The sequence below is a fragment of the Desmodus rotundus genome, chromosome 6 (assembly GCF_022682495.2).
Source record: "Desmodus rotundus isolate HL8 chromosome 6, HLdesRot8A.1, whole genome shotgun sequence".
NCBI classification, from domain to species: domain Eukaryota; kingdom Metazoa; phylum Chordata; class Mammalia; order Chiroptera; family Phyllostomidae; genus Desmodus; species Desmodus rotundus.
The window spans coordinates 93,910,105-93,936,314 of record NC_071392.1 but is presented as its reverse complement, the minus strand read 5'-3'; the positions used below and the strand labels follow the sequence as shown (position 1 = coordinate 93,936,314).

Below are 26,210 nucleotides of genomic sequence, written 5' to 3'. Positions count from 1 at the left end.
ATCAACAGTTAGCATGTGAATGGGGGCTGAGTCTCAGTAACGTCATGGACTGGGGTTGAATATCCTGCTTTAATAACCGGCTGCACCTGAGGGCACCGGGGTGGGGGGGGATGAGGGGGGTGGTAACTGTCAGACGACTCGGAAGTCAGGCTGATGATCAACCAGATGGGACCAAACGTGAGTGACCGATGAATTTGGGCATAAATAGATACATAAGTCTTTGCACTATTTTTGCAATTTTGTGTGTTTGTTTGAAATGATATCAAATTATAAAGTAAAGCCAGCATTCCGTCATCACGCCCCCCAAACCAGGCCCTCCACCCCTAGCACATGTCCCAGTGGACAGAGATTGGCCCCTCGCCCTCTGTGCTCCTCCACCCCCACCCCGAACAGCCGGAAAGGCCGGAAGTTCCCCTGTCTGGAGGCCAGGCCTCCGAGTGCCTGTGACGTGGTGCTGGTCCTCCCAGCTGGCCCTAGCAGCCTCTGGCCACCACCCACCTGAACAGAGCTTTGACGCCGGGGCCCCAACCCTCCGTGACCCTCCCCGGAGCCCACTGGGGAACCCGCCCACCCAGCTGTAAGGTCACACCCTGACCAGGAGCAGGGCGGTGACTGAGTCTCTGGGTGGGAAGAACCGAGCTTAGCCTGGGGGGAGGGGTGCAGCCATGAGGGCCTCTTAAAATCATCCCCCCCTGTGGGGTCATGGGGAGAAGGTCCGGGGGGCAGGAAGGGGCTCTGACTGCTAGTTCTGGCTGCAGGGAAGGTCCACGCCATGGGTGTGGCCAGCTGCTGTCTCCCTGTCTCCTGCACTCTGACCCCATCTGGAGCTGAGATGAGCAAAGTGAGGGGTTGGGACTGTCCCCAAACCGCTGAGGGAGCAGCCGCCCTGCTCCCACCTGCCCCACAGCTTGGTCAGACCCCTTCCCTCGTGAGGTCTGGCTGTGCCTCCCCGGTGACACCCCAGGGGCTAGTGCACCTGTGCCTTGGCAGCCCCCTGGCCCTGGCACTCTGGGTGCCCCCTCCCGAGGGCGTGGGCGCCTCTGCCGATTGACCCGTGGGCGGGCCACTCTCAAGATGGAGGGAGGGCCGGTGTGCGGGCCTTCCTGTCACGCCGGAAAGGGACCTGCCTCGGGACGGCCCAGCGTGTGTGGGCACTTGACTTCCTGCAGGAAAGATGTCTCACCACGAGTCCAGGTGACTTTGAGGGACATTTATTAGCGCTGGGGACAGTGAGACAAGGAGGGCTGAGGGTGGAAGAAGCAACCGGAGAGCCCAGGCAGGGCTGCTGCACTCAGCTCGCTGGGATGTCGGAGAAAAGGGGGCCTTGCAGGCAAAACCAGGGGGTTGGCCCGGACAAGGCTGCAAGCCTCCTGGGCCCCCCAGAGTTTAGGAGAGGCCCTGGCTGGGTGGCTCCATTGGGGGGAGCGTCATCCCCATGCGCCCAAGTCACAGGTTTGGTCCCCAGTCAAGGCACATACAGGAAGGAACCCACGAATGTGTGAATAAGTAGAACAACAAACAGATGTTCTTCTCTCTCTCTCTCTCTCTCTCTCTCTCTTTCTCTCTCTCCCTCCTACTCTCTCTCTAAAATAAAAAGTAAAAATTTAAGCCCTGACTGGGGTGGCTCAGTTGGTTGGGGGTCGTCCCACAAAGCGGAAGGTCGCTGGTTAATTCCTGGTCAGGGCGCACGCCTGGGTTTGGGCTTGCTCTGGTCGGGGTGCGCGCTGCAGCCCAACAGTGTTTCTCTCCCTCTCTTTCTCCCTCCCTTCCCCTCTGTCTATGAATAAATGAAATCTTTAAAAATAACTAAATAAAATCTAAGGTAAATAAATGAGTAGAAGTTGACAATTAAAAAGAGAGAGTTTAGGAGAGGAAATTCAGGATGCGCGCCCAAGAGGGAAGAATGGTGCGGGGCCCCTACTGGGGCTTCACCTCCCAGGTTCTTATCGGCTTCCTACAGGCGGGGATTCTGGAGGAGGCCTCAGGGGAGGGTCTCGGTAGAAAATTCATCGGTTTATGCTGATTTGAAACGAGATTGATTCCCCCGACCTCACCCCTCCTGGCTGTGCTGGCATGAAGGACACTAATTGGATTTCTGCTAGCTGTCCCCTGGACCAGGTGACTTAAGCTATTTACCCTCTGGTTGGAGACACGTAAGCCATTCACTCTTCCTGTCCTTGGTTTAGGGAAGGCATGGTTTCACGATTCACTAGGTGGCTGTGAACTGCTAGGCTGGTTAACTGTCTCAGTTTCTCTCGTCCACTGGTCCTGGCCGCCTGGCCACCGTGTGGCAGACGAAACTGCATCCCAACAAAACGGGGAGCGCCGCTCCTGCTCCAAGCCGGCGGTCTGGAGGGGCAGCAGACGTGGCTCAGGCCTGGTCCTCTGCCCTGCAGCGGACCTCTGGGCACCCCAGCCCAGCAGCCTCTGCCTTGACCCCCACCCACTCTGGCCGAGCTCAGGGCACTGTCCCCAGCGGAGCAGGATGCGAGGCGGGCCCGCAGAGCTGGAACCTGGTCTCCTTCCTAGAACGCGGAAAAGGATACAACATGGCAGGCTCCCGAAGCCAGAGGTTCAAGTCCACCTTCCTGGCCTCCAGGCCTCACCCTGCCACCTCCCAGGGAGGTCCCATCCCATCCAGGTCACCCACAGTCCAGCGCCTGCAGGACCTGTGCCCTGTGAGGGATCGGTCACTGATGGTGGGACATTTGCTGCCCATGGGCACTGGGATGGCTGGGGACGGGGACTCCTCCCCCGAGACCCAGCACATGGGGGTGCTGGACGGGATAGAGTCCAACAAGCCCAGCCTGCGGCCCGCAGGTCTTCTCAAAAGGCACCAGCACAGGGCAGGGGGGCAGCCTGTGCGGCAGACAGAGCTGGACGACCAAGTGGACGAGAAATGAGTGGCACAGAGCAGGAACTCACGAGGGGAGAACAGCAGAACTTGAAAACAGAAGAAACCATCACAGCCCTGGGGCGAGCAAACTCTCCCTTCAAAGGACATGAAAAGCACCAGTATAAAGGACATGGATCCCCCGGATGATGTGGCTCAGTGAATTGAGCGTTGGCCTGCGAACCAAAGGGTCATCAGTTCAATTCCCAGTCAGAGAACATGCCTGGGTTGCAGGCCAGGTCCCCAGTAGGGGGTGCACGAGGGGCAACCACACATTGGTGTTTCTCTCCCTTTCTTTCTCTGTCCCCTCCCCTCTCCCTAAAAAAAAAAAGGTTGATAAACTGGGTTTTCTAAGTGTCAACATTTTCTGCTGCTTCAATGCCGCTGGGGAGAAAAACGAAGAGGCAAGCCAAGGACTGAAAGAACGCGGCTGGAATGTGCACCTGATGAAGACCTGTCTGCAGATTCTTTTCAACCTTAAAACTGAATAATTTTTCAAAAGCCTAGTTTTCTTTATTTTCTAAGACTTTATTTACTTATTTTTTTCAGAGAGAGAGGGGAAGAGAGAAAGATAAAGACACACTGATGTGTGGTTGCCCCTTGCACGCCCCCTACTGGGGACCAAGACCACAACCCAGGCCTGTGTCCTGACTGGGAATCGAACCAGCGACTCTTTGCTTTGCAGTCTGGTGCTCAATTCACTGAGCCACACCCCATTTTCTTAAAATGAGCAACATAGTTGAAGAGACACTTCATGGGGGAAAACATACAAAGGGCCCAAAGACATTAAAACAGGGCCCGGCATCACCGGTCAGCAAGGACGCGCCACTCTGAACCCAACAGGGTCACTCAGTGCGTAAAGGCTGGCCGCGCCCAGGGCTGGTGAGGAGCAGCAGCCACAGGGACTCTCCCACGTCCCCAGGGGGGACGCAAAAGGTGCAGCCACTTTGGAAGACGGTTTGGTGGTTTCCGATCAAGTTAAATGAACATCTACTTAGGACCTCGCAATTGCACTCCTTTGTGTCCACCCAGGAGGAAGGAAAATGCACGTGCACTGTTCCCAGAACCTGGTGGGGTGGGGGTATGAACGGCACAGAGGCAGACTGGTACCTGCTGGTTCTCAGCAGCCGAAACTGGACACTGCTCGGAACCCAGAGTCGGGTTCGGGTCCATTTGTGCAGCGCGGGGCTGCTCAGGGAATGTGAACACGGACACACGCAAGGGTGTGGACCTCAACAGCACTGCTGAGTGGAAGCAACCCGATGTGAAAGAGTGGCTTTTTAAAGATTTTATTTATTTATTTCTCGAGAGGAGAAGGGAAGGAGAAAAAGAGGGAAAGAGACATCAATGTGTGGTTGCCTCTCATGTGCCCCCTACTGGGGACCTGGCCTGCCACCCAGGCATGTGCCCTGACTGGGCATCAAACCGGTGACCCTTTGGTTTGCAGGCTGGTGCCCGATCCACTGAGCCACACCAGCCAGGGCTGTGACAGAGTGTTCAATGTGCGGATCTGTGTGTGTGTGAATTACAGGAGGGAGAAACTGCCATAAATCCAGCTCAGGGGTTCGACCCTTCGTGGTGCAGGTGCCCCAGGCACAGAAAGGCACATGGCATCTGACCTGGAAATCCGCGGGTCCCATGGCCGTGGGAACCCAGCCTCAGGCAGCAGGGTGACTGGCCTCAGCCAGTCCAGCACAGGACACCGCCCAGATGGGCCTCTTCCCTAGGCCCCGCTCCTCGGGCCCCCCCTCCGTGAGTAGTGGGCCCTACTCTGTGTCTCCTGTGGCTCAGATGGAGGGAAGTGGGTCAGGACACAGCATGTCCCACTGCACGTGGCTGTGCGACGTGACCCCAAACTCAATGGAGTAAAACGGGCATTTATCGTGCCCCTGCGTTTGGTGGGGCCCCCAGGCCCCGTTGTGTTCCATCGGGTCCAGAGTCTGGCCCGGACGACGCAGACTCTGCGGCTGCAGCAGAGAGGCCACTGGGCGGAGAAAGGGTGGTCTCTTCGCTAACTGGTGCCCAGGCCGCTGGACGTCCACGTGCAAAATGACGAGTCTACACACAGATCACGCCCTTCACAGAACTGGCCCCGGACGAGTCGCAGACCCAGACGTAAACCCCAAACCAGAAAGCTCCTAGGAGACGCCACGGGGGGAAATCCTAGAGGACGTGGGGTCTGGCGCTGACTTTTTAGATGCCACACCAAAGACGCGGCCGTGAGAGAGAGAACTGATGGGCCGGACTTCAGTAAAACCAGAAACTTCTGCTCTGCGGAAGCCACTACGCGAGAAGGAGAAGACAGGCCACGGGGGGCGGGAGGTGTTTGCAACAGACACATCTAACACTGGACAGTTGTCCAAGGTGTACAAAGAATCCTTCAAACCGCTAAGACAAACTACTGGGTAGAGAACTGGCTGAACACCTGAGCAGACCCTCCCCGAAGACGACACGCACGTGGCAAAGTAGCAAACGAGAAGACGTACCCATCCCACGTCACCAGGGACACGCAAACTAAACCCAACGCCACTGCACCCGCCAGACCCCAGAGCACGGACAACACCCAGTGCTGGGACAGGGAGCCGCAGGACGCTCGGGCTGCCTGTGGGGAGCAGGTGGGGCACAGGCGGGGCTTCGGTGTCACTGTGGAAGGCAGTTCAGTGGTTTCTGAAAAGAAACAGGCTCACACGTGACCCAGCGACCACGCCCCTTGGTATTCAACCGAGGAGTCCGCAGCTCTGCCCACAGAACCTCCTGCATGTGGGCGTGCATGTTCCTGATTGACAGGCCCGGCAGCCACCCAGACGTCCTTCCCCGTGTGGGTGGGAAAGTCACCGGGAACCCTCCAGACAGTGGGACACGGGTCAGAGCTGCAGAGAAACGCGCTGTCGAATCTGAGGAGCTGCGGGGGGGACCCGAGACTCTGCGAGGCCACACCCCGTGTGCTCCCCACTCGGGACCTTCTGGGAAAAGGCACAGCCGTGGAGACAGGGAGGGACCAGCGGGTGCCGGGGGTTGGGGGAGGGACGCGTGGGGGAGCCCGGAGGACTCAGGATAGTGACTACCCTGCATGACATCATCACGGTAGACACCTGTCACCACCCGCTTGTCCAGACCCACAGGGTGCACCCCCGAGCGGACCCGGGTGCGAACCGCAGCCTTGGGGTGGCCAGGCATCAGCGCAGGCTCGCTGACCATCGACAGGCAGGCCAGCTGGTGGGGACGTCGACACTGGGGAGGCCGGGAGGGTCTCTCCGAACCTCGTCTCACGTTTGCTGTGAGCCTGAAAACAAAGGGAGGTTGTCACTCACCTTTCTCGGAAGCCCGCAGGTCAAGCTGACAAATAAAAAAACACAGCACACCCACCCGCAGTGAGTGAGTTCGATCCAGCAGGTGAACTCACCTGCATTTGGTGAGAGAAAGTGCGTGTGGCCATTTATAGGGACCAGAGTGGCTTCAGGGCCCAGAGAGGACAGCACAGGGGTTGGAGGTGCCAGGGTGGGGGTGGCAGGGGCTCCAGGCGGGCCTTTGGGACGGACCTGAGGTTCAGTGTGAGCAGAGTGTGGCTGAGCGCCGTGGAAGCTGGGGACCAGTTGGGGGGCGGCCAAACTGATCCTGATGACTGTGCCCTCCGACCAGGGGGCCGCAGGCTGGCTGGAGGTGGGGAAGCTCTCAGAGCCTGAGGGCCAGCACGTGGCTGAGTGGTGTGGCCCCTCCTGAGACAGGAAGGCAGGGAGGCAGGCATGGCTGGGGAGGCTGGGGGACATCAGGAGATAGATGGGAACCAGCGGCCGAGGGCAGCCGATGGGACATGGAGGACAGGACAGGCCCGTGTCCTGGCTCCACCCGAGGAGACTGGCCTCCGGCCACTCACGGGTGAGCACCCACAGCAAAGTGCTCTTCCTCATTCCCGGGTTTTTGCCCCTGCTCCATCCACAGGGTGTTTCCTGAGTCCCCAAGGGGGTGTGTCTGCTGGCTGGCATGCAGCCAGGCCCTGGGAAGGGAGGTCAGGTCCTCTGTCCCCACTGACCACCCAGGCTCTGCCTGCACCCTCCCACCCTCTTCAATGCGCTTCCAGTTATCGCAGAACCAGGGTTTGAGGGTGCTCTGCAAACGACTGGCGGGTAGAACTCAGGTTGGGGGGGGCACCTTCCCCCTACTGGCAGGGCACAAACTCCCTACCTCCCAGCCCACAGCCCCCCCCTTGTCCTCCCTTCCATGGGGCTGGGCCTGTCTCCGGTTCCGCCCAGCGCGCACAGTGCAGGAACCAGCACACACCTGGCTGGCGCAGCAGCCCGCAGCCCTTAGGCGAGCACGGGACCCCTCCCTGTGACTGGGCCCCCAAGCTGGGACTCTGGAGGAGGACAGTGTAGTCCAAGTCGGGCCTCACTGCCTTGGTCCCAGACCTGGATGCAGTGGGCCCCCCCACAAACCCACCCTCTGAGCTGGGGGCACTTCTCCAAGCACATCCTCTGTTGCAGTAAGTGAGGAGCTAACCTGTGCCTGCCCCTCACAATTCTAGGGGTGCACCACCCGCCAAGCCACTCTGGCCAGCCTCCTGAGACCTCACCTACACCCTCAGACCTCAGGCCTGCTCCCGCCCTCCTGCCAGGGACAGCCCCCTCTCCTGATTCGGCTGGTCCGCAGTTCACAGGCTCTGGGATGGTCAAGGAGCCCCCCATGTGTGGTGAGGGCTTTCCTCCTGGGCCAGGGGCACAGCAGTGCAGAGGGTGCGAGACCCACAGAAACGGGGACCTGCCACCCCTTCGGCCATCAGTGCCTGCCCCTCCCCCTGCCCCGCAGCCCTGGGGACCCTGAGGCTTTGGCAGGCAGCACTCCCGCTGCACGCTGCAGGCTAGATGGGACATTTTCAGGCGTGGGAGGACCCACTCCCCCGCCGTGGCTCCTGCCCCAGAGGGGACAGGCAGTGGGATGAGGAAACAGCCGTGACGCAGGCCCGGCCTGCACACCACTTCCTCCCAAGCAGGTGTCGGAGCAGCCGGGGCCCGGCACACCCTTCCTCACAGGAGACGGACACAACTTACGAAACGTGGTTTTATTTTAAATCAAAGTACCAGGCAGATACTTGCAAAACAACATACAAAGTGAAACTCAGGTGCCTGGGTCCCTGGGCGGCCTCTGAGCACCAGTGAGGAAAACCAAGCCCATCTGCCTTCCCAGACCTGAGCACACCTGCCACCCAGGCTGGGGGAGGGGCCGGGCCGGGCCGGGGTGCGGAGCCCCCTGCAGCCCAATGGGGCTCCTGGAGGAGGGTGGGCCCCTCCGCATGGGGGGTGCAGGGCTGGGCGTGAACTCCGAAGCTGCCTCACTTGCTTCGTGTGTATGGCTCTGAAGTGCACTCCCCCAGGGCCAGTCAGGGCCAGCGCAGGGGCTGGATGGGCGGGCGTGTTTGGCTCTGGCACGGCCAGAGAAGGTTGTCCACAAACAAGGCTGGTGCACACAGGGACCGGCTGGGTGTGCCCACACCAGCGGGGCCCACGCTGCCCACTGCACAGGCCTCAAGACTCCGTCGGGATGCACTTGAAAAGAAGTGCGGACACAGACCAGAAAGTAAACATCGTGCTGGCACCAGAGGACCCGGGAAAACAGCAAACAGAAACGAAACAGAAAACAGAGACGGCCTCAGCAGCTGGCATGGGCAAGGCCCCGAGGTGGGGTCTGTGGCGCTGGACAGATGGAAGGATGGACGGTCAGGTCCCAGTTCCCTTCAAAATGCAAGCGGGATTCTCCCCGTAGTGGGGGCCCCAGAGAAGGGTCCTCAGCAGGCCACACATCTGGGCCATAGGGACCTGATGCCCAAGGGGCACGAGCCTCCCTGGGGGCCCTGGGGGAGACAGAGTGGGCACCAGGTCTACCTCGTGACTCCAAAGTCAGAGCTGTGGGTAGCCCACGACCGCCCTTCAGTGAGCATCTGGGTCCCCACCGTGACTGATGCCAGCCCAGGCTGTGCCCTCTGGGCAGCCACCCCGCCCCCTGGAGCAGTGGGCACAGCCCCTGGGGGGCGGGGCCCCAGCTGAGGCAGTCACAGCCCCAGGACCCACACAGCGGGACCTCCGGCACTTGGTCATCTTCACGCAGGCCGTCCCGACAGCCGCTTTGTACAAAACCCTCTGGAATCCAGAGCAGATTCCGGAAGCCTAGGCACTCAGCATGGTTTGGGTTGAAAACGCTATAAATTTGACTCTTCCTAGAAGCCGGCTAAACAATTCATGGGAAAAAATCCCACGGTGCGTGTGGGTGGCCCCTGAGCGCCAAGCCTCTGCAGGCGGGAGGGGTTGGGGAAGCTCATGCGCTGGGCCCCACAGCCCCTCCACTCAGGCAGGTGTGCACAGGTCGGCACCCTGGACCCTGGGGCGGGCCCGGGCCGAGCTCAGGCCAACCCAACACAACGCCCGCACCCGTGCTGGGGCTGGGGGCAGAGTGCCTGCTGCACTGACCCTACAGAAAACTGTGGGAAGGAACCAAATCCATAGGATCCATGGCTTTCCACCCTTGGGGACGGTCCCCAAGACATGTGCTAGTGACGTGCCTCCGGCCGCGCAGGCCACGCGCCCTCTCGTCTGGCTCCTGGTCGGGCCCGATGTGTAAACAGTGCTCATAAGCAACAGATGGAAAAATATATTCCCAAAAAACAGGGGAGGAAGTTCAGAGCGCGGAGCCCGGCGGGCGTCCCAGGCTGCTGCCACCGTCGGTCCCTCTCTCCTCTCGACCCATCTGGGCATCTCCTCTCTTTGGTTCGGCAGCCCCACATGACACGCCTAGACCCTAGGACAGGGCTGGCCCCCTGCCCGTGAAGGGCCTTGCCTCCGCCAGCGGCTACTTGTGCTCCTGACCCTCAGCCACAGTGGCCACCTCGATGGTGGCTGTGTGCTCCTCAGGTCCTGAGGTCACCACGGTGCTCTCCACGGCCCCTGCGGGCACTGTCACAATGGTGCTCCCCCCAGGGGACACCTGGGCCACATTCTGCAGGGCGGGGCCCAGGCCGGGCAGCGTTAGCAGCTGCAGGGGGCTGACCACCTTGACCACCGTGCTGCCGTCCTGCACTGCGGCTGTGCTCAGGACCGTGAGGCTGGACGCGTCCGGGTGGATCTCCACAGTACCGGGGAAGGAGGTGCCCGAGGAGGCCAGCACCGTGTAGCCCCCGAGTAGCGGTGAGGCGGGGGAGCTGGCGGGCGCCACCTGGGGGCAGCTCTTGCCCAGCGCGGGGGCGGGCAGGGCGGACACCACTTTGCCGAGTGGCATGCTGGTCAGCTGGGAGACGGGCACGCCTGGGCTGAGGGCGATCTGGGTGGACTGGGCGAGCACCTGCGAGGCGATGGCGGCTGGCCCGGAGGTGGCCCTGGCGAGCCGTGGCCGCTTGGCGGGGGGCGGCAGGGCCACGGGCGTCAGCGTCATCAGCACATTGCTGAGATGCTGGGACTTGTGCTTGAGCTCCTTGGCCCGCCGGCGGTGCTCGTCACACTGCTGCTCCAGGGCTGTGGGGACAGCGGGGACAGAGTGTCACTGTGGAGCGTGGGGGCGGGGCTGGCTACACCCAGACCCACCGGCTAGCTGCTCTGGTGACCTGAGGTAGAACTGAGGCCAAAGGAGCACATGGAGCTGGCCTGTTCTCCACACACGGGCACACACACGCACACACACCCGTGAGCTCAGACACTGGGGAGGAGCAGCAGAAGACAGGCATGGCTGTCAGAAGCTGGCTCTGGGTCACGGTCTGTCTCCCCACATCTCTGCCGCGCCCGCTCGAGTACCTATGCAGTGGGGCACGGAGGCCCAGACAAGCCACTGCCCCCCACCCCCCCACAGCAGCGGTCTGAACGTCACGCTATGCCCTGCTGACAGCACCGAGTGCCCTCCTGTGCTGCACGCACTGCGGCCCCACACCAGGGATGCGGGCACCCCCCACGCACCGGCCAGGTCTCGGGCGTACTGCTCCCGTGAGCGGTCCATCTGGCACTTGTGGCTGGCCAGCACCTTCTTCACCAGGTCCAGCATGCCGAAGTTCTGCACGATGTTGTTGAGCAGCACGGCGTCTGCGGGCGGGAGGGCGTGGGGAGTTGGGGGGACAGGAGTGGCAGGACTGGATGCCCCTACCCCTGCAGAGGAGCCCGCAGCCCCTGACAGGCCCGGAGCCAGCCCAGCCCCTGGCCCGGCTCTACAGGAAGGGCCGGAGGCCACGGCCTCACCTCGGAGCTGCAGGGGTGGGTCTTGCACCCGCTGCTGCAGGCCCCTCATGGTCTCCACCATCTCCTGGTGGAACTCCTGGATGACCTCGTCCAGCAGGCCAGCGTCCTTGAGCCCCCGCCAGAAGGCGAACGTGTCGTCTGGGAGGGAAGGAGAGGCTCAGAGACAGGAAGTCCTGCCCAGGACCACTGGGGGCTTCGAACCACGGGAGGAATGAGAGACCCCCAGAGGACACAGTTCTGGGGGTCACCGGCGCCCCCCTAGCGGGGCCTGAGCTGGCCAGGGGGGCGCAGCTCCCGAGCACCCGCACCATCACGGGCACTGCTCCCCACACTGAGCCGTCCGCCCAGGGGAAGCCCACAGGAAGGAGCCCGTACCTCCGATGGCCGTGGTCCAGTCACCGGGGTCCTCGCAGGTCTCTATGGTGATGGTGGCAGGAGACCCATTCACTGCAACCAAGACAGAGGCAGGTGAGCCCGCCTGCCGCGCCCCGAAGTGTCCTCTGCATCACGCACAGAGCTGACGGACCCGTGCTCTGGTGCTGAGGACCCACCGCCTCGCACGTCACCTGCTTCTCACTGCATCCTTGCAGGCACCTCAGGTACACACGGGGCAGGAAGAGCCAACAGAAACCCCCCGCACCCAGGACCCAGTTCCAACCCCTCCACACCGGCCCCAGGGTGGGCGAGCCTCGCCGCTGCCCAGCCTCCCGCGCCTGCCTCCAGCACAGGCCCAGCTTCAGACAAGGCCCTAGCCACTCACGGGTCGCCTGGGCCGCCCACACAGCGGCAGTGCAGGGACAACACAAGCGGCATCCTGGGAAACACGGCTCCATGAAGGGGCTGCCAGGCAACCCGAGAGGGACCTGAGACCCTAAGGGTACTCTCACTCCGCCTGAAAGGGACTTGGGCTGCGCCAGGGCATCTGCCCACCTTGAGGGAGCACTGCAGACGACACAGGGGAGCATTGCCAGGGCGGCGCCAGAGACCCATGGCAGGAAGGCACGGGTGCAGTCCCACGGGGGCAACTGTGTGGGGACGCGGGAACACCACCCCCACCCGTCAGAGCTGCTGGCAGGCCACGCGGGCTCTGTCGTTCTACGCACGCTCCTCGTAGGAGTCTCTACATTTTATGACAAAGATGGCTCAGAGTGAAAAAGTGCTTGAGTCGCCCCTGCCACCGATGCAGAGGCTTCAACTTGCTCAGTGGCAGGAGGCAGTTGCAGGTCCAGCTCGGGGCCAGGCAGCAGGGGCGGACTACATGGAGGGCGAGGCGTGTACCGTCAGCCGCAGCAGGCGTGAGCGGGAGGTACTCGGCTGGCGTGGGGCTGCTCAGGGGCACACGGGCGCCGGACAGGTCGATCTTGGTGCTGCGGCAGGTGTTGGAGCAGACCTTGTCGTGCTGGTAGAAGTCTAGCTCCCCGGAGTCCATGATCTTCCTACAGGGAGGCAGTACGCGTGGACTGAGCTGCCTGTGCACAAGGCCACACCCATTCCACTCAGGCCCCGCCCCTGTGTCCTTGTTGGTGCGTCACTGGCCACACTGGGCAGGGCCCTGCTGCAGCCCTGACTCCCCCACACCTTCTAGAAAACCAAGGTGGGTGGGAGGGGCTGAGGAGGACCCTGAGTGCCAACTGCTCGGGGACAGGAGACTCAGCAGCTGTGGGTCCCTGGCCGTGGGCCTCGGCCTCACGCCACCCAGGCTGTGGCTCCCAGGAAGAGTGACCAGGCCCAGGTTGCACCCCCGCAGCAGCAGTGTGGCCACAGGAACAGCATCTGCCCCTCCGGGGACAGGGCACGGAGGACCGCAGCCCATCCTGGCCCAGAGCACGGACACCACCGGGCACGTCTCTGGGGCCTGTGGGATAGAGGGCAAGGATGGACCCAAGGGGGTGCCCCCTCCAACCAGGGGCTAGTGGTGGCACCAAAGCAGGAATGCTGGAATGTTCCCGGGGCTGCAAGCGTGAAGCCTCCGGTCAGAAGGGGTCAGAAGGCCATCGGTGCCAGGCCACACCCTGGGAGGCCTGTGCAACAGACACTGCCGAGAACCCCCCGCAGGAGAGTGGGAGCCCCTGTGAGGCTGCTGCAGCGCCTGGCTTCAGACTAGACGACTGCGAGGAGCAGCCAGGAGCCACCGATGAGTGAAGAAAGGAAGGAAGTCTCTGAGGACAAAGAGAACTCCTTACTCAGGGCGGGACGCAGGCCTGGCACAGCCAAGCATGGCCTGGCAGCCTCACAGGACAGGCGTGGGCCAGACCGGGACCCTCGGCAACCTCACTGGCACAAAGGTCAAGGAGGCTGACCTGCAGCCACTGGACACAGACCCAGTCTGGACAGGGAGGCCCCGAGCCAGAGAGGACAGTGTCCAGATGACTGGCCAAACACACACCGCAGGCTACAGACCAGCGCTCAGCACACGCCGCAGGCGCGGGCCGCTGCCCACCAGTGGCAGGAGGTCCCTACATGCACAGCGGGAAGGCCAGCTGAGGCGGGCCATGCTCTCTGTGCTGCTCCGTGAGCACTTATTGTGACCAGCCGCCGTGCCTCCAGGTGAAGTCCAGGGGGACGCAGAAGGAGATGACAGAAACTACAGGTTGGACGGCATCCCATGTGGCAGGGGACTGGGCTGGGGCAGCCCTGGGGACAGTGTCAGCTCTCCTCACGTCTAAAACATGCCTCACACTCAAACCCCTAAACCGGGGAAAAGCAACGACCATGCATTCCCACCAAGGAGGGGCATCTGACATGGTCCCCTGCCTGCACCCGCCTGCGGCCTCCTGCCCCACAGATGCCCACCTGAGCATGATGCCGTTCATCCGGATGGCCCTCTTCCAGTCCTTCAGGGTGGACTTGCCGGCCAGGTGCACGAACTCCTTGGGGCTGATGACATGCTCATCATACTGTGGAGGGGACAGAGCAGAGCAGTCAGGGTGTGCCTCCCGCCCCCTTCCACTCCACCTCACTGGTCAGGAGTGCGGCCGGGGCAGGGTGCCGCCAGGGCAGGATGCGGCCGAGGCAGACATGGCACACAGAGCAGCTGCAGCCTGCTCTCAGTCCCACACAGAGCCCAGAGTGCAGCGGCCTCAGCGCAGGGCAGGAGCAGCTCTGGTGAGACCAGGTGTGGCCCTCCTGCCTGCACCGGGCTGGCCTCCTGCAGCCGCCGGGAGGGACACATTGCAGGCACGCGCTCAGATGGGGCTGGCACATCTCAGGACGGACTTCCACGCCGACAGTAACATCACACACCACATGGAAGGGAGCTGCACCGGGCCCACCCATCTCCCCACGCAGCCCTCAGTGACACGAGTGTCCGTGTCTGTGTGGAGCAGGGACGGTCCTCTCTGCTCGCAGGCGCTGGGCCTGCTACTGCCCCCACAGCTGGAGCGCGGGTGGCCCAAAAAGGTCAGCTATCCTATTCAGTCTGTTCAAGGAGCAGCATGGGACCCAGAGGACCAGAATGAAACTGCAATCGCTTGGGAAGCAAGCAGTCCGGGATGGGTACGGCAGCAGGTCTCAGCCAACCTGGACGCCCTCAGGACCCAGCCAGGCCACCAGGCACAGAGCGCCACCGCCCTGCCTCCATCACGCGTGGTCGGTCATGGCCAGCGTGGCCAGCCCAGGATCCCACCGAGGGGCCCGTCCCCTACTTCCCCGAGCAGCTGCCCTTTCTCTCACCGAGTCCAGGGAGACACACAGTCCTGCGCTCAGCCAGCAGGGAGACAGCACAGTCCGGGCCGGTGGAGTCCAGAGCCATGTGATCCCACTCACACCCCTACCGGCTGCAGCCACATGGTGGATCCTTACTAGAACCTTCCTGAGACACAGCGTTGGTGCTGCGGTGCCTGTCACGCTCAGTTTCCCACCGTGTCCACTTCTCCACTCTCGCCCTCCCTCCACCCAGAGCTCCGTCTGGCCGTCTGCCCTGAAATGTGCTGGCCAGACCCCAAGATGGAGCCCCCAGCGGGGAGCAATGGTCTGCCTTGTTTTCATTCATCTTTCCTAAGGGGTGTAGAGTTCTCATTTACTGCAGTGTATGGTACTGGAAGTGTCTGGGTCTTTTTTATTGGATTGGCCAAAACGTGCATTCGTTTTTTTCCCTTAAGCTGGCTGCAGTCCAGGCCGAGACTTTACAAACTCACCAGCACCGAAGGCCAAGGAGACTGACCTGCAGCCACCGGATGCAGACACGGTCTGGACAGGAAGGCCTGAGCTGTAGCAGCGCTTAGTGGTCTCCAGCTTCATCTGAAAAAGCTCTGCTAGACGGTTTGCGACCGCTGTCGTGTCAATGTGCATAAAAACACCAAAGTGGGTGAAGTTTTGTGCAGCCGTTTTGATACTGAAGATGGAAGAAAATACGCAACATTTTCGGCACATTAGGCTTTGTTACTTCAACAAAGGTGAAACACAACTGAAGCGCACAAACAGGTTTGGGCCGTGCGGGGAGAAGGCGCTGTGACCGGTCGACTGGGTCGGAGTGTGTGCGGAGGTCCGTGCCGGATGCAGCTTTCTCGCTGGGTGGTGCTGTGCGGTTGCGTAGACCAGTTGCAGGTGACAGATCCAATCGAGACATTAATTGAGAACAGTCAACATTACACCACGTGGGACAGAGCCGACATTCTCAAAATATGCAAGTCAAGCATTGAAACCCACTTGCACCATGGTTATGTTAATTGCTTTGATGCTTGGGTTCCACATTAAGCAAAAAAACCCTTCTTGGCCGTATTTCTGCATGTGATTCTCTACTTACACATGACAAAAACGTTCCGTTTTTAAACAAACTGTGATGGGCGATTCAAAGTGGCTATTGTACAACAATGTGGGGCGGGCGAGATTGTGGGGCAAACAAAAGCCGCCACACCAGCCACGCCAGGGCTGGTCATACCCAGAGGAGGTGACGCTGTATGTCTGGTGGGGTCAGATGGCGGGGGAACCCTCTACTGTGAGCCCCCCTTCTGGAAATCCAGATAGTCACTCCGATAAGCACTGCTCCCAGCAAGGCCAGCTGAAAGCCACACTGGACGAGAAGCATCCAGAATTAGCGGAAAACATGACTTTCCATCAGGACAACCTGGGGCCCATGATTCTTTGACGACTGGCAAAAACTGTCACAACCTGGCTGGGAAGCTCGGATTCGTCCACTGTATTCACCAGACACTGCCCCTTCGGATTTCCACTTATTTAGGTCTTTACAAAATTCTCTTAATGGGAAAAGCTTCAATTTCCTGGAGGACTGCAAAAGGCACCTGGGCCAGCTCTTTGCTCAAAGAGGTAAGCGGCTTTGGAAAGGTGGAGGGTGAGGTTGCCTGAGAGATGGCAGGGTGGTGGGACGGCACGGTGACTGCAGAGCTCTGTCCTACAGAGCTACTGGTGAGACCGCGACGCCTATTGTATTTTCACTGAAACACTGAACGATCTTCCTGGCCCACCCAGGAGAGGTCGGGGCCGTGCCTGCCCAGAAGTGCTTCGCGGGAACTGGACTCGCATGTACACCACTGAGCCCGGGGGAGCCTGCCCCGCTCACACCTCGTTTCCTCCAGGCTGGTTTCCAAGAGCCTGTCATCAACGACAAGCGAGGACTTGCTTCCCGTCTGCTTCCTGGCGTCCAAGTTTGTCCACAGAGATCTGTCCGACGCCTAGGAAACCGCAGGGACCTGCCACCTGGCCCCAGGCTGCACGCAGGAACCCCGACGGCAGGAGAGCGGGAACTGCAGCAGCACCGGGCATCCTGACCTGAGACCTCACAGACCCGCGTCCTCACAGACCTGCGACCTCACAGCGCTCGGTCAGCTCTGCTGCAGACTGTCCCTCAGGGTCTGTCTGGTGTCTTCCCACAAGCAGTTGGAGCTCCTGCCCGCCGTGAGCTTCCCGGTACGGGTCCTGCTGTCCTCGTCAGTGGCAGTGTCCTGACACGAGGCCGTCACTGGCCACTCGTGGCCTCGCCACCCCCGCCGCCCCGCAGGCGCGGCCATCTGTCTGTCTGTCTGTCTGCCTTCCTGCTGGCCATCGGTCTGACGCGAGTGTCACGGGGTGCTCTGCTGCCACACGGGCTTGCCGGCGCTCTCTCCCTGGGGTAGGGCCCCGTCTGCCTGAGCCTCACTGACGCCCACTTGTCCCACAGGGAGCAGTGGCCGGTCCCCGGACCTGGCCCTGCGGCTTGTTCACTCAGCTGGGGATCCAGTCTCCTGGACGACGGCTGCCTTCCTCCATCACGGAAGCTCTCAGACCCACTGTCCTCTCTCCAGAACTCCGCCCACCCTTCCTCCTTGTCCCTGTGGCCTGCCTCAGGACACCTGCTCTGCCTCTGCCCCCTGTAACAGGGTGGCTCTTCCTCACGCCTTCAGCGTGTCCCACCCGTCCTTGGAGGCTGTTCCTCCTCTGCCGCCCGAGCCCACGGAGGACGGCAGCCTCCTGGACAGCCCCGTCCAGATCATGCTCCCAGGAGCAGGGACCTCCCTCTCTGGGCCTTTCAGCAGCTGCCCTGGGAGAACTGCCCCGAACCCCACCTGACACCCGCAGCCAGCACGCAGGCCTGCGGCTTGGCTGTGTCGGGCCCCTCACCTGCACACACTTCACGTTGATGCCGGGGCACACAAACTTCCTCCAGATCAGGTTGGCTCTGCTGTCCCCACAGGTGATGGGGTACAAGATCTCGGCCTCCAAGTTCTCCCCTTCCTCAGTCACCTTCACTTCTCGCCAGGGACAGGGGCAGGGGCAGGGTGAGACAGAAAGTCAGTCACAGCCACTCCAGAGCACTTCCTGCCAAAGCACAGCGCAGGCAGCGGCCCAGAACCCAGAGCTCGGACTGCAGGAAGGGCCGGGCCGGCTAGGCAGGGCCCTCATCGGTCACAGGCAGCATGCGGCCCAACTGGCACACCACTCCAACTGCCGTGATGCCGGCGCAGTGCCCTTAAACTGCAGGTCACCCAAAGAGCCACCCGAGGACGTTAAGGGAAACCTCACTTGGAATAATCCCAGAGCAGCGAGTGCGTACTGCTCCGAGGAGCGCTGCGAGGGGTTCTAAGGAGCTTCCACGACCACTCAGGACAGGTACAATGGGCAGAGCTGCAGTGCAGGGGCTCCCCAGCAGCCGCGGGCGGGGACAGAGCCAGGCCGCCCCTGCGGGCCCCGGCCATCTCTCCCATGGGACACCTGCAGACTCCTACCTAACACGGCTTCCTTGAGCTGCGAGGATGCTGTGAAGGCGGCTGCGGCTGCGGCCGCCGCGTTCTCCGTCTCCATGTTGTCCTCGCTCAGGTCGCCTCTGGAGGTGGAAGCGGGAGACGTCAGCATGCCTGACAACCCTGTGTAGCTCTGCCGCTGCTTCTGTGGCCCTGTCCTGTTTGGTCTAGAAGTCCAGTGCCCCTGGTGTGTGAGGCGGGCACGCCACGCCATGGGGGCCACCAGCACTTCAGCAGAAATTCTAAACCCCCATTTCTTTCCTCGATCAAGTTTTTTATTCCTATTATAATGATTTCATATGGTTATAGAAACTATCAAAAAACACAGTTTTAGAGAGAAGGGTCAGGTCTGCAGAGACACCCTCACTGCGTCCCATTCAGCAGGGGTTTGTGCGGCCCGGACGGGGTCATGGTGACGCCCGGGCTACACAGGGCTCCCCAGGAAGGAGAGGGACGTGTGGGCGACGATGGAGCATTGCCAAGCTCGGAGGGCCGGCGCCACAGCAGCCGCAGAGAAGGCCGGGCCCCAGGGGGGAGGTGCCCTGGAAACAGGTGCCAGGCACAGCGGTGCAGGGACACCGGCGCAAGCTGCAGGCCCTGGGAGGCCCTGAGGGCTGCCAGGGCAGCACCGTGGGAGGCGCAGGAAGAGAGGCACCCCTTGTGCGTGCTGTCTGTGTGTGCACACCCTCTTTGCTATGGAGCCGAGCTGACTGGGACCATGTCCTCTGGATACTCTGACCAGCTCCAGACAGACCTAGCGGTGCCATTGAGACAAGCTGCCCCCCAGCAGGGCCCACAGGGCCAGGGCCACAGTTGGGAGGCCTCCAACGTGGGATGGACATCCCTCACCGGCCGGTGCCTGGGCAGGGCTCTGTGGGGGCAGGACTCAGCGGGCCAGGCACCCACGAGAGTGGCTTTGGCAAGGACTCCTCATAGCACCCGGGGCGCCCCACCCAGGCAGTGTGGCCTTCTCTACCAAGTGCCCCGTCGGCCCACTGCGCTCGTTGAGGGCTATCCCCAGCCCCGGGAAGGGGTGTGGGAAGTTGCGGCAGAGTGTGAGAGGAGCCACTGGTGGAGACCCGCCCACAGAGGCCCACAGACAAGCCACCCGATGGCCCTGGTGGGAAAGCCCACAGGCTCGGTCTCATGCACTGTCAGCGAGGCCGGAACCCAGGCAAGCACTGGCTGAAGCCATGCACACGGGGACGGAGAAGAGCCTGGGCCCAGGACGCAGCACACAGTGCGGCATGAGGATGAAGGAGGCTGGTCACACCATGAAGAGCTACTCGCAAACCGCACAGCGGCAACAGCCCAGTGTCCTGCAGGTTCCACAAGTGCCTGGGTCGGGAAGTGCCTGGTCTGGAACCGTCCTCCAAATGTCCTGCTAGACAGTGGGGAGGCCGAAGCCCACGCCTGTGGTCAGTGACATGCTGAGGTCAGTCTGAACAGGCCACACACAAGACACAGCAAAGATGACCCAAAGGGGCCAGCCAGCAAGACCCCTGGGCGGCGGCAGGTGGCACAGGGGAGCCCCTCTGCCACCACGTGATGAGCGCCCACAGGGATGGCCAGAGGGGCCAGCGGTTTACTCCCGTGCCAGCTTCCAGGCCAGCTAATATTCTGCCTGACGTTCACTGTGAAGATGGGGAAGAAAACGTTCAGTGACCACTAAGAATGTCAGGAAAATACTGGCTCTAAAAAGTCATTTTGAAAAATGGTTCCCGATTGTGCCTACTGTCCACCTTATCAGGAGAAGCTCAGGTGTCTTAGGAAGTGAACCACATGCCTATGGTGACGTGGGTGCACCAAGGACAAGCACCAAGCGTCACCTCTGTCCTGGTGATGTGACGTCTCCATTCACGCCGCCCAACTGCACTGACCGACTCCAGAAGGGTCCAGAACAACCGTGAGGAAGGGGAGTCCCCACGGGCCTCCCACTCGCCCCACCAGGCCCCCCACCCGCCCCGCCCCGGGTGCAGCCCATCCTCACCCGTGGGCAGCCAGGTTGGTCGTCACCAGCACCGTCTTGACCTCCTCCATGCCGCTGCCGTCCACCGCGGTGTCGGGTGTCGTCACCACCACCACCTCCTCCATGTGCATGCTGACGTCGGGGGTCGCCATGGCTCGGCGAGAGGGGCACTCAGGACCAGTCCTGCAGGAGACAATTGGCAGGGCACAGGCTCCACTCCACTGTCCCAGGACGTGACTCTAACAGGAATGACGATGAGAAGGGGCTGTTCCCGGGTCACTGTATGGTGACGAGGAAGGACACGACTGCCCGCCCTGGCTGCTGTGAGGGCTGAGGCCCCGGAGCAGAGTCCTGGACCGGCACCCGGGGCCTGGAGACTGAGTCAGGGCAGCGGCAGGGAAAGAGGCCAGGCTCCCGGAAGACCCCCTGCAGGTGAGTCTCCAGCTGTTACCTGCTGTCCCCACGCCCTGGCCATGTCCCAGAGCTCTGCAGAGAGCAGTCACAGCCCTGGCCGTTTAGGCTCAGTGGACTGGAGCATCGTTCCGTCAACCGAAAGGTTGCAGGTTCAATTCCCAGTCAGGGCGCATGTGGGAGGCGATGGATCGGCGTTTCTCTCCCTCCCTCCCCTCGTTCTAAAATCAATAAACAGGCCTTCAGAAAAAGGAGGCAGGGCAGACAAGCCCTGTCTCTGGGCCAGGGACACGGGGGCGGGAAGCACACAACCAGCTGGGAGGGAGCCTGGGAGCCTGCTGTGAAGGCAGTGTCCTCCTCCTCCCTGGTGACCAGTAGCCCCACTTCCAGACACCAGCGGCCGAATGACCGTGAGCAGACTCAAGAAGGGGGCCAGCCGCACGCCTGTCAACAGACGAGGGATGCAGGAAATGTAGAGGCACGCACAGGGGACAGGACGCGGCGTCCAGAAGGGCTGGGGCTCCGCGCCTGCCGCAGGTGGAGGGCCCGATGGCACTGCACCCACCAGGGGAGCCAGGTGTCAAGGGACCAGTCATAGGGTCCGCACATGTGAGTAATGTGAGCAGGAACACTCGAACCTACAGATGGAAAGCAGAACAGAGGGTCCTGGGGCCTAGGGGCCGGGGGCGGTGCAGTGTTTGAGGGGGACAGAGTGTCAGCTGGGAGGGAAGCGAGCTCTGGAAGGTGGGGGTCGCACAGCAGTGTGAGAGGGCCCTCAGCCCGGTAGCAACGGGCATTTTGCTGTAATAAAAAACCCCTTTTTAATGCTATTGGAACAGGTTGCCTTATTAGGACTAGATAGACTAGAAAATAGAGAATATTAAAACTTGCTAAAAAGAAAGAAAAGAAGCTCTTTCAGAACTTCATTTTACACATCACCTGCCCAGCCCTGGAGGGGCGGGGACACCCTGCCTGGCACAAGGCACTCAGGAGAGGCGCCCACCCTCCCCTGCACTCCCAGCAGATTCACCCTAACCAGGCCCCCTGGCAGAGCTCACTCGCCCAGATTCAGTGAGCAGTTCTGAAACGTGGCCTTCCAGGGCTCCAGTGTCTGCACGTCACACCACCTGCTGCTTCTAGCATGGGGACACCCTCACCACCGTCTGCTGGGGACAACGAAAGGCCTCCAGACCCCCGGCTTCTCCAGTCTTGGGCCTGTGCAGTGCCTGCGGGCTCCGCTCCTTCCCACCAGGAATGGCCCTGACAACCCCTGGGGGAAGCCTCGGGCAAGACGCACCAGAGAAGAGAGGGAGGGCTTCCCAGACACCCACGACAGCAGCGTCCTGTCACTTCCACCAGGACCCACGACCGGAGAGACGCGCAGAATCTAGGTTAGGGGCATGGGGGCATTAAGTCCTGCTGAGGAAGGCTGCTTCTCGCCAGACAGGCATGGAGAGCTGGGGAGCAGCCCACGGGAGCCCTGGCCTTGCAGGGGGAGCTGGGAGCCGGGCTGGGGAGAGGCGGACCAGAAGGTTAGGGTCCGAACGTGGCAATGAGAAACAGGGGGACGTCCCTCTGAAGGCCCTGCTCCCAGTTGAGTGCATCCGCACGCTGGAGCTGATGGCCGGATGCCAGTACGTCCTCCTCTCTCACTTTAGGAGGGCATAACGAGGGAAGGAAAGGCAGTGTAAAAAACCGGAGGGAAACCGTATTTAAAAACCTCAGACGGTCCTCACACACAGGAGCCTTTTTCCGGGTCGGCTCCGCTGACACCCGGCAGCAACCTAAGCCCCGCCCACAGGGGGCGGGGCCGCTGCCGCAGAGGGCGGGGCCAGGTCCCCAGGCCGTTGGCGGATGCTTTTTGGCACTAGAAGCTGCAAGGAGGAACTGGTGGACGCTGACAGACATGCCGCATAAAACACAGGAGGTATTCTAGATTAAGGCTTTGACACAAAGAGCTTCAAGCAACAGGGATAAATTGCACTTAAAATATTATTGACCTGTGGTGCATGCCTTAAGGATTCAGCTCTCACTGAGGCGCCTCCTTTCCCTGAAGGGGGCTCCACAGGGACCACCAGAGTTCCGCTCCAACCAACAGCGGCAGAAAAGCCGGGGCTCACCCCACAGGCAGCTGTCCTCACCCTGACTTCAAAACCGCAGCTCACTGAGTCGTGTGAACACACAAAACAACCCCAGCCTCTCACAGCCACTGCAGTGGAGAAGTCACTTCACGGGAAAATGCTAGGTTTTAGACAGAGACCAAGTCCCCTCCCCTGAGCGCCAGCTTCGCCTGCCCAGCCCACCCTGTCCCGGGCACTAGGCTGGGTTCCTTACAGGTGGAAATTGAGCCCCAACTAATTTAGAGGTAAATAAGATGAGAAAAAAAATTTAAATCATTCTTGGGAAGGAAGAGGGTATAAGGGTGATAAATGGTAATAAATGGTGATAAGTGGGAAAAAATGTAATAAAAAATAAATTATTAGCCCTGGCTGGTGTGGCTCAGTGGATTGAGTACTGGCCTGTGAACCAAAAGGTCGCTGGTTCCATTCCCAGTCAGGGCACATGCCTGCGTTGCAGGCCAGGTCCCCACTAGGGGGCGTGTGAGAGGCAGCCACACACTGATGTTTCTCTCCCTCTCCCTCTGTCTAAAAGTAAATAAACAAAATCTTTAAGAAAATTCCTCTTGGGCACAAGTACACATAAATGAGAGAGAAGTGTTAGTGCGTAGTCAGTCTCTCAGACGCAGGCCTGGCTGTCCTTGTCTTTTCCTCTCGAGGACCACGAAGGGAGTCTACAGCAAGCAGACCCCTCAGTGGTGAGGGTGGGTGCTCGCGCCACAGGCCTGCAACTTCTGTAGTAAAAGGTCTGTCTTTGCAGGAGCCAGGCCCGCCCTGCACTTAGGTCAACACACCTGGCAGGCCACGTCTCAGAATAAGGGCCCAGAACCCTCAGAGCTGTTACCCGCCCATCTCCACCTGGCTGTTTCCCACCTCCCTGCAGTCTCCCTTCCATCCCCTGCTTGGTTCCACATGCACAAAAGCAGCTACAAACTGTCATTTCCGGGAAGCAGTTTTCTCCGTCTGCTGAGATCCTGCTACCAGGTATATATCCTGTATTTGGCTCAAATGAATTTTTGTTAAAGATTGTATTTTTTTGAGAGAGAAGGGAAGGGAGGGAGAAAGAGAGGGAGCGAAACATCAATGTGTGGTTGCCTTGGGGACCTGTGCTCTGACTGGGGATCGAACCAGCAACCGGCTGGTCCAGGCCGGCGCTAGATCCACGGAGCCACACCAGCCAGGGCTCGAATTATTGTAAGAATCCTCCACAGGCCTGGGTGTTCTTACGTGGACACTTGGATGTAAATACCATGAGAGACACAGCAGAGGTCACACACCAGGGACAAGCATGGCTTCTTGGATCCTCTCTGTGTTTCAAGTTTTTAATTAGTTGCCAACTTTTTCAAAGTTTACAAAGTTCACGTTAAAAAAATTAATTTTCAGCTTCTCTTAGAAAATGTCACAAGCAGTAGCCCTGGAAGGTGGTTCCACTGGTCCTGCCTCTCTCAGGCATCTGGGCCTCTGTGTCCAGGTCCAGGGTGAGCGCCGGAGCCCCCACTCCAGTCCCAGCCAGGCAGCGCCGGCACCTGCACACGCAGCCCTGTACACAGGAGTCAGTCTGTGCTCTGAAAAGACACTTGAGCAGCCTCCCTTCCCAGCTCAGGCACAAAACGGCTCACATCTGAACAGAGCTTTACAAGTATTCTAAGTCACAGACATGCCTGCACGTCTGTACATACACATGCAGGTTCCTCCCCCATCCAGTGCGTCTGCTCACAGGTTTTAAGATACTGCCTATGAAGAAATGATTTCTGAACAAGCAGTCCACTGAATTGGCTATATATGGGGTTTATTTAATCCATCTGAATTTACCTTTAATGAGACTGTTTTGTGCACTGTTGGTGGGAACACCAACTCATGCGACCACTATGGAAAATTGGGTGGTTTGCTCAAAAAATTAAAAATAGAACTAGCACATGATCCAGCCATCCTTCTTGTATTTGTCCAAAGGAAATGAAATCAAGATCCCTGTACCCCGTGTTCAGGGCAGCATCACCCACAGCCGCCCACGTATGGAAGCAGCCTGAATGTCATCTGAGGGCTGAACAGATAAAAACGTGTATCTGCCCCAACTGGTGTGGCTCAGTGGGCTGGGCATTGGCAGTTCGATTCCCAGTCAGGGCACATGCCTGGGTCGCTGGCCAGGTCTTCAGTAGGGGGTGCTCAAGAGGCTACCACACATTGATGTTTCTCTCCCTCTCTTCCCCTCTCTCTACAAATACATAAAATCCTAAAAAAGAAAATGTGGTGTGTCAATGGAATATAAGTTAGCCTTAAAACAGGAAATGACCCAGAGGGCATTACGCTAAGTAGGACAAGGCAGACACAGCAAGACAAATACTGACTCCACTTATATGAGGATCTAGGAGAGTCCAGCTCACAGCAGGAGAGGGGGCGATTTTATCAGAGTCCAAAGTTTCGGCTGCACACGATCGTCCTGGAGCCCACAGTTCAGCGTGGCCTATGGCTAAGGACACTGCCCGGTACACTTAAGAGCTTGTGAAAGGGTGCACCGTATGTCAAATGCTTTCATCACAAAATAAGAATAAATAAGAAGGTGGGAGGTGATGTACACGATTATGGACCAGACTGCGGTTTCCGGGTGGGTACTCATTCCCAAACTCAAATTGTATACATCACTATGTGCAGCTTTTTCTATGTCCAAAAACGAGGGGAAAACCGATAGCATTGAAACTTGCATTTGAAGTGTCCCCAAAGGAACAGACTGGTTCAGCGAAACAAGTCAGCCAACCGAGGGATTATAAGGTTCACCCAGTACATAGCAGGTCACTAACAGCAGTGGGCCCGCGGGGACACGGTTCCCACCCGGGGCCGCGTGGACACGGATCCCAGCGGGGCAGGGGGCCCGCGGGGAAGCGGTTCCCACCCGGGGCCTCCTGGACACGGATCCCAGCGGGGGAGAGGCCCGCGAGGACACGGCTCCCACCCGGGCCCGCGGCCACACCGAGGGCCACCTCCTGCGCCCGCCGCCTTCCGGCAAGATGGAGGCGGGCGCGGCCGCCGACGCCGCCTGACGCGGGCCCGTGACGCCCGTGACGCCCGCCGCGCGCCGCCGCCCCTCCCCCGCTCCCCTCCCCCCGCCGTAACGTCCTGACGCTCCGCAGGGACCCCTGACTGGACGGCGGCGCGCGGCGGAGCGAGAGGCCTCGCCGCGGGGGGCGGCGGGCGCTTACCTGGGCCGCGGCTGGGCCTGCGCGGGCGCCCGCGGGTGGGGGGCGGCGGAGGCCGGCGGCGGGGGTGGCGGCGGCGGCCGCGGGCTCCGCTCCTTGTTGGGGATTCGGCGGCGGCGGCGGCGGCGGCGGCGGCAGCGCGGGCGCGCGCTTCCTAGTGACGCAGGCTGCGGGGTCGCGCACGCAAGGGCAGGGGCGGGCCCAGGGACTTACTTGGCGCTCCGCGGTGACGGGTGGTGCCGAGAAA

The 26,210-nt window shown here is 60.7% G+C and overlaps 1 protein-coding gene across 1 annotated transcript; it reads right to left on the bottom strand.

Moving 5' to 3' along the window:
• Positions 1-7,934: 7,934 nt before the first annotated feature.
• On the bottom strand, positions 7,935-26,099 carry GMEB2 (glucocorticoid modulatory element binding protein 2). Its single transcript, XM_053926613.1, has 10 exons — positions 25,967-26,099; positions 20,266-20,427; positions 18,261-18,358; positions 17,656-17,783; positions 13,894-13,997; positions 12,379-12,536; positions 11,476-11,547; positions 11,101-11,238; positions 10,825-10,947; positions 7,935-10,389 (listed from the first exon to the last, which is right to left on the bottom strand). Exons 2-10 carry the CDS (start codon positions 20,394-20,396, stop codon positions 9,731-9,733), a joined length of 1,611 nt encoding a protein of 536 aa, XP_053782588.1. The 5' UTR covers positions 20,397-20,427; positions 25,967-26,099; the 3' UTR covers positions 7,935-9,730.
• Positions 26,100-26,210: the final 111 nt, after the last annotated feature.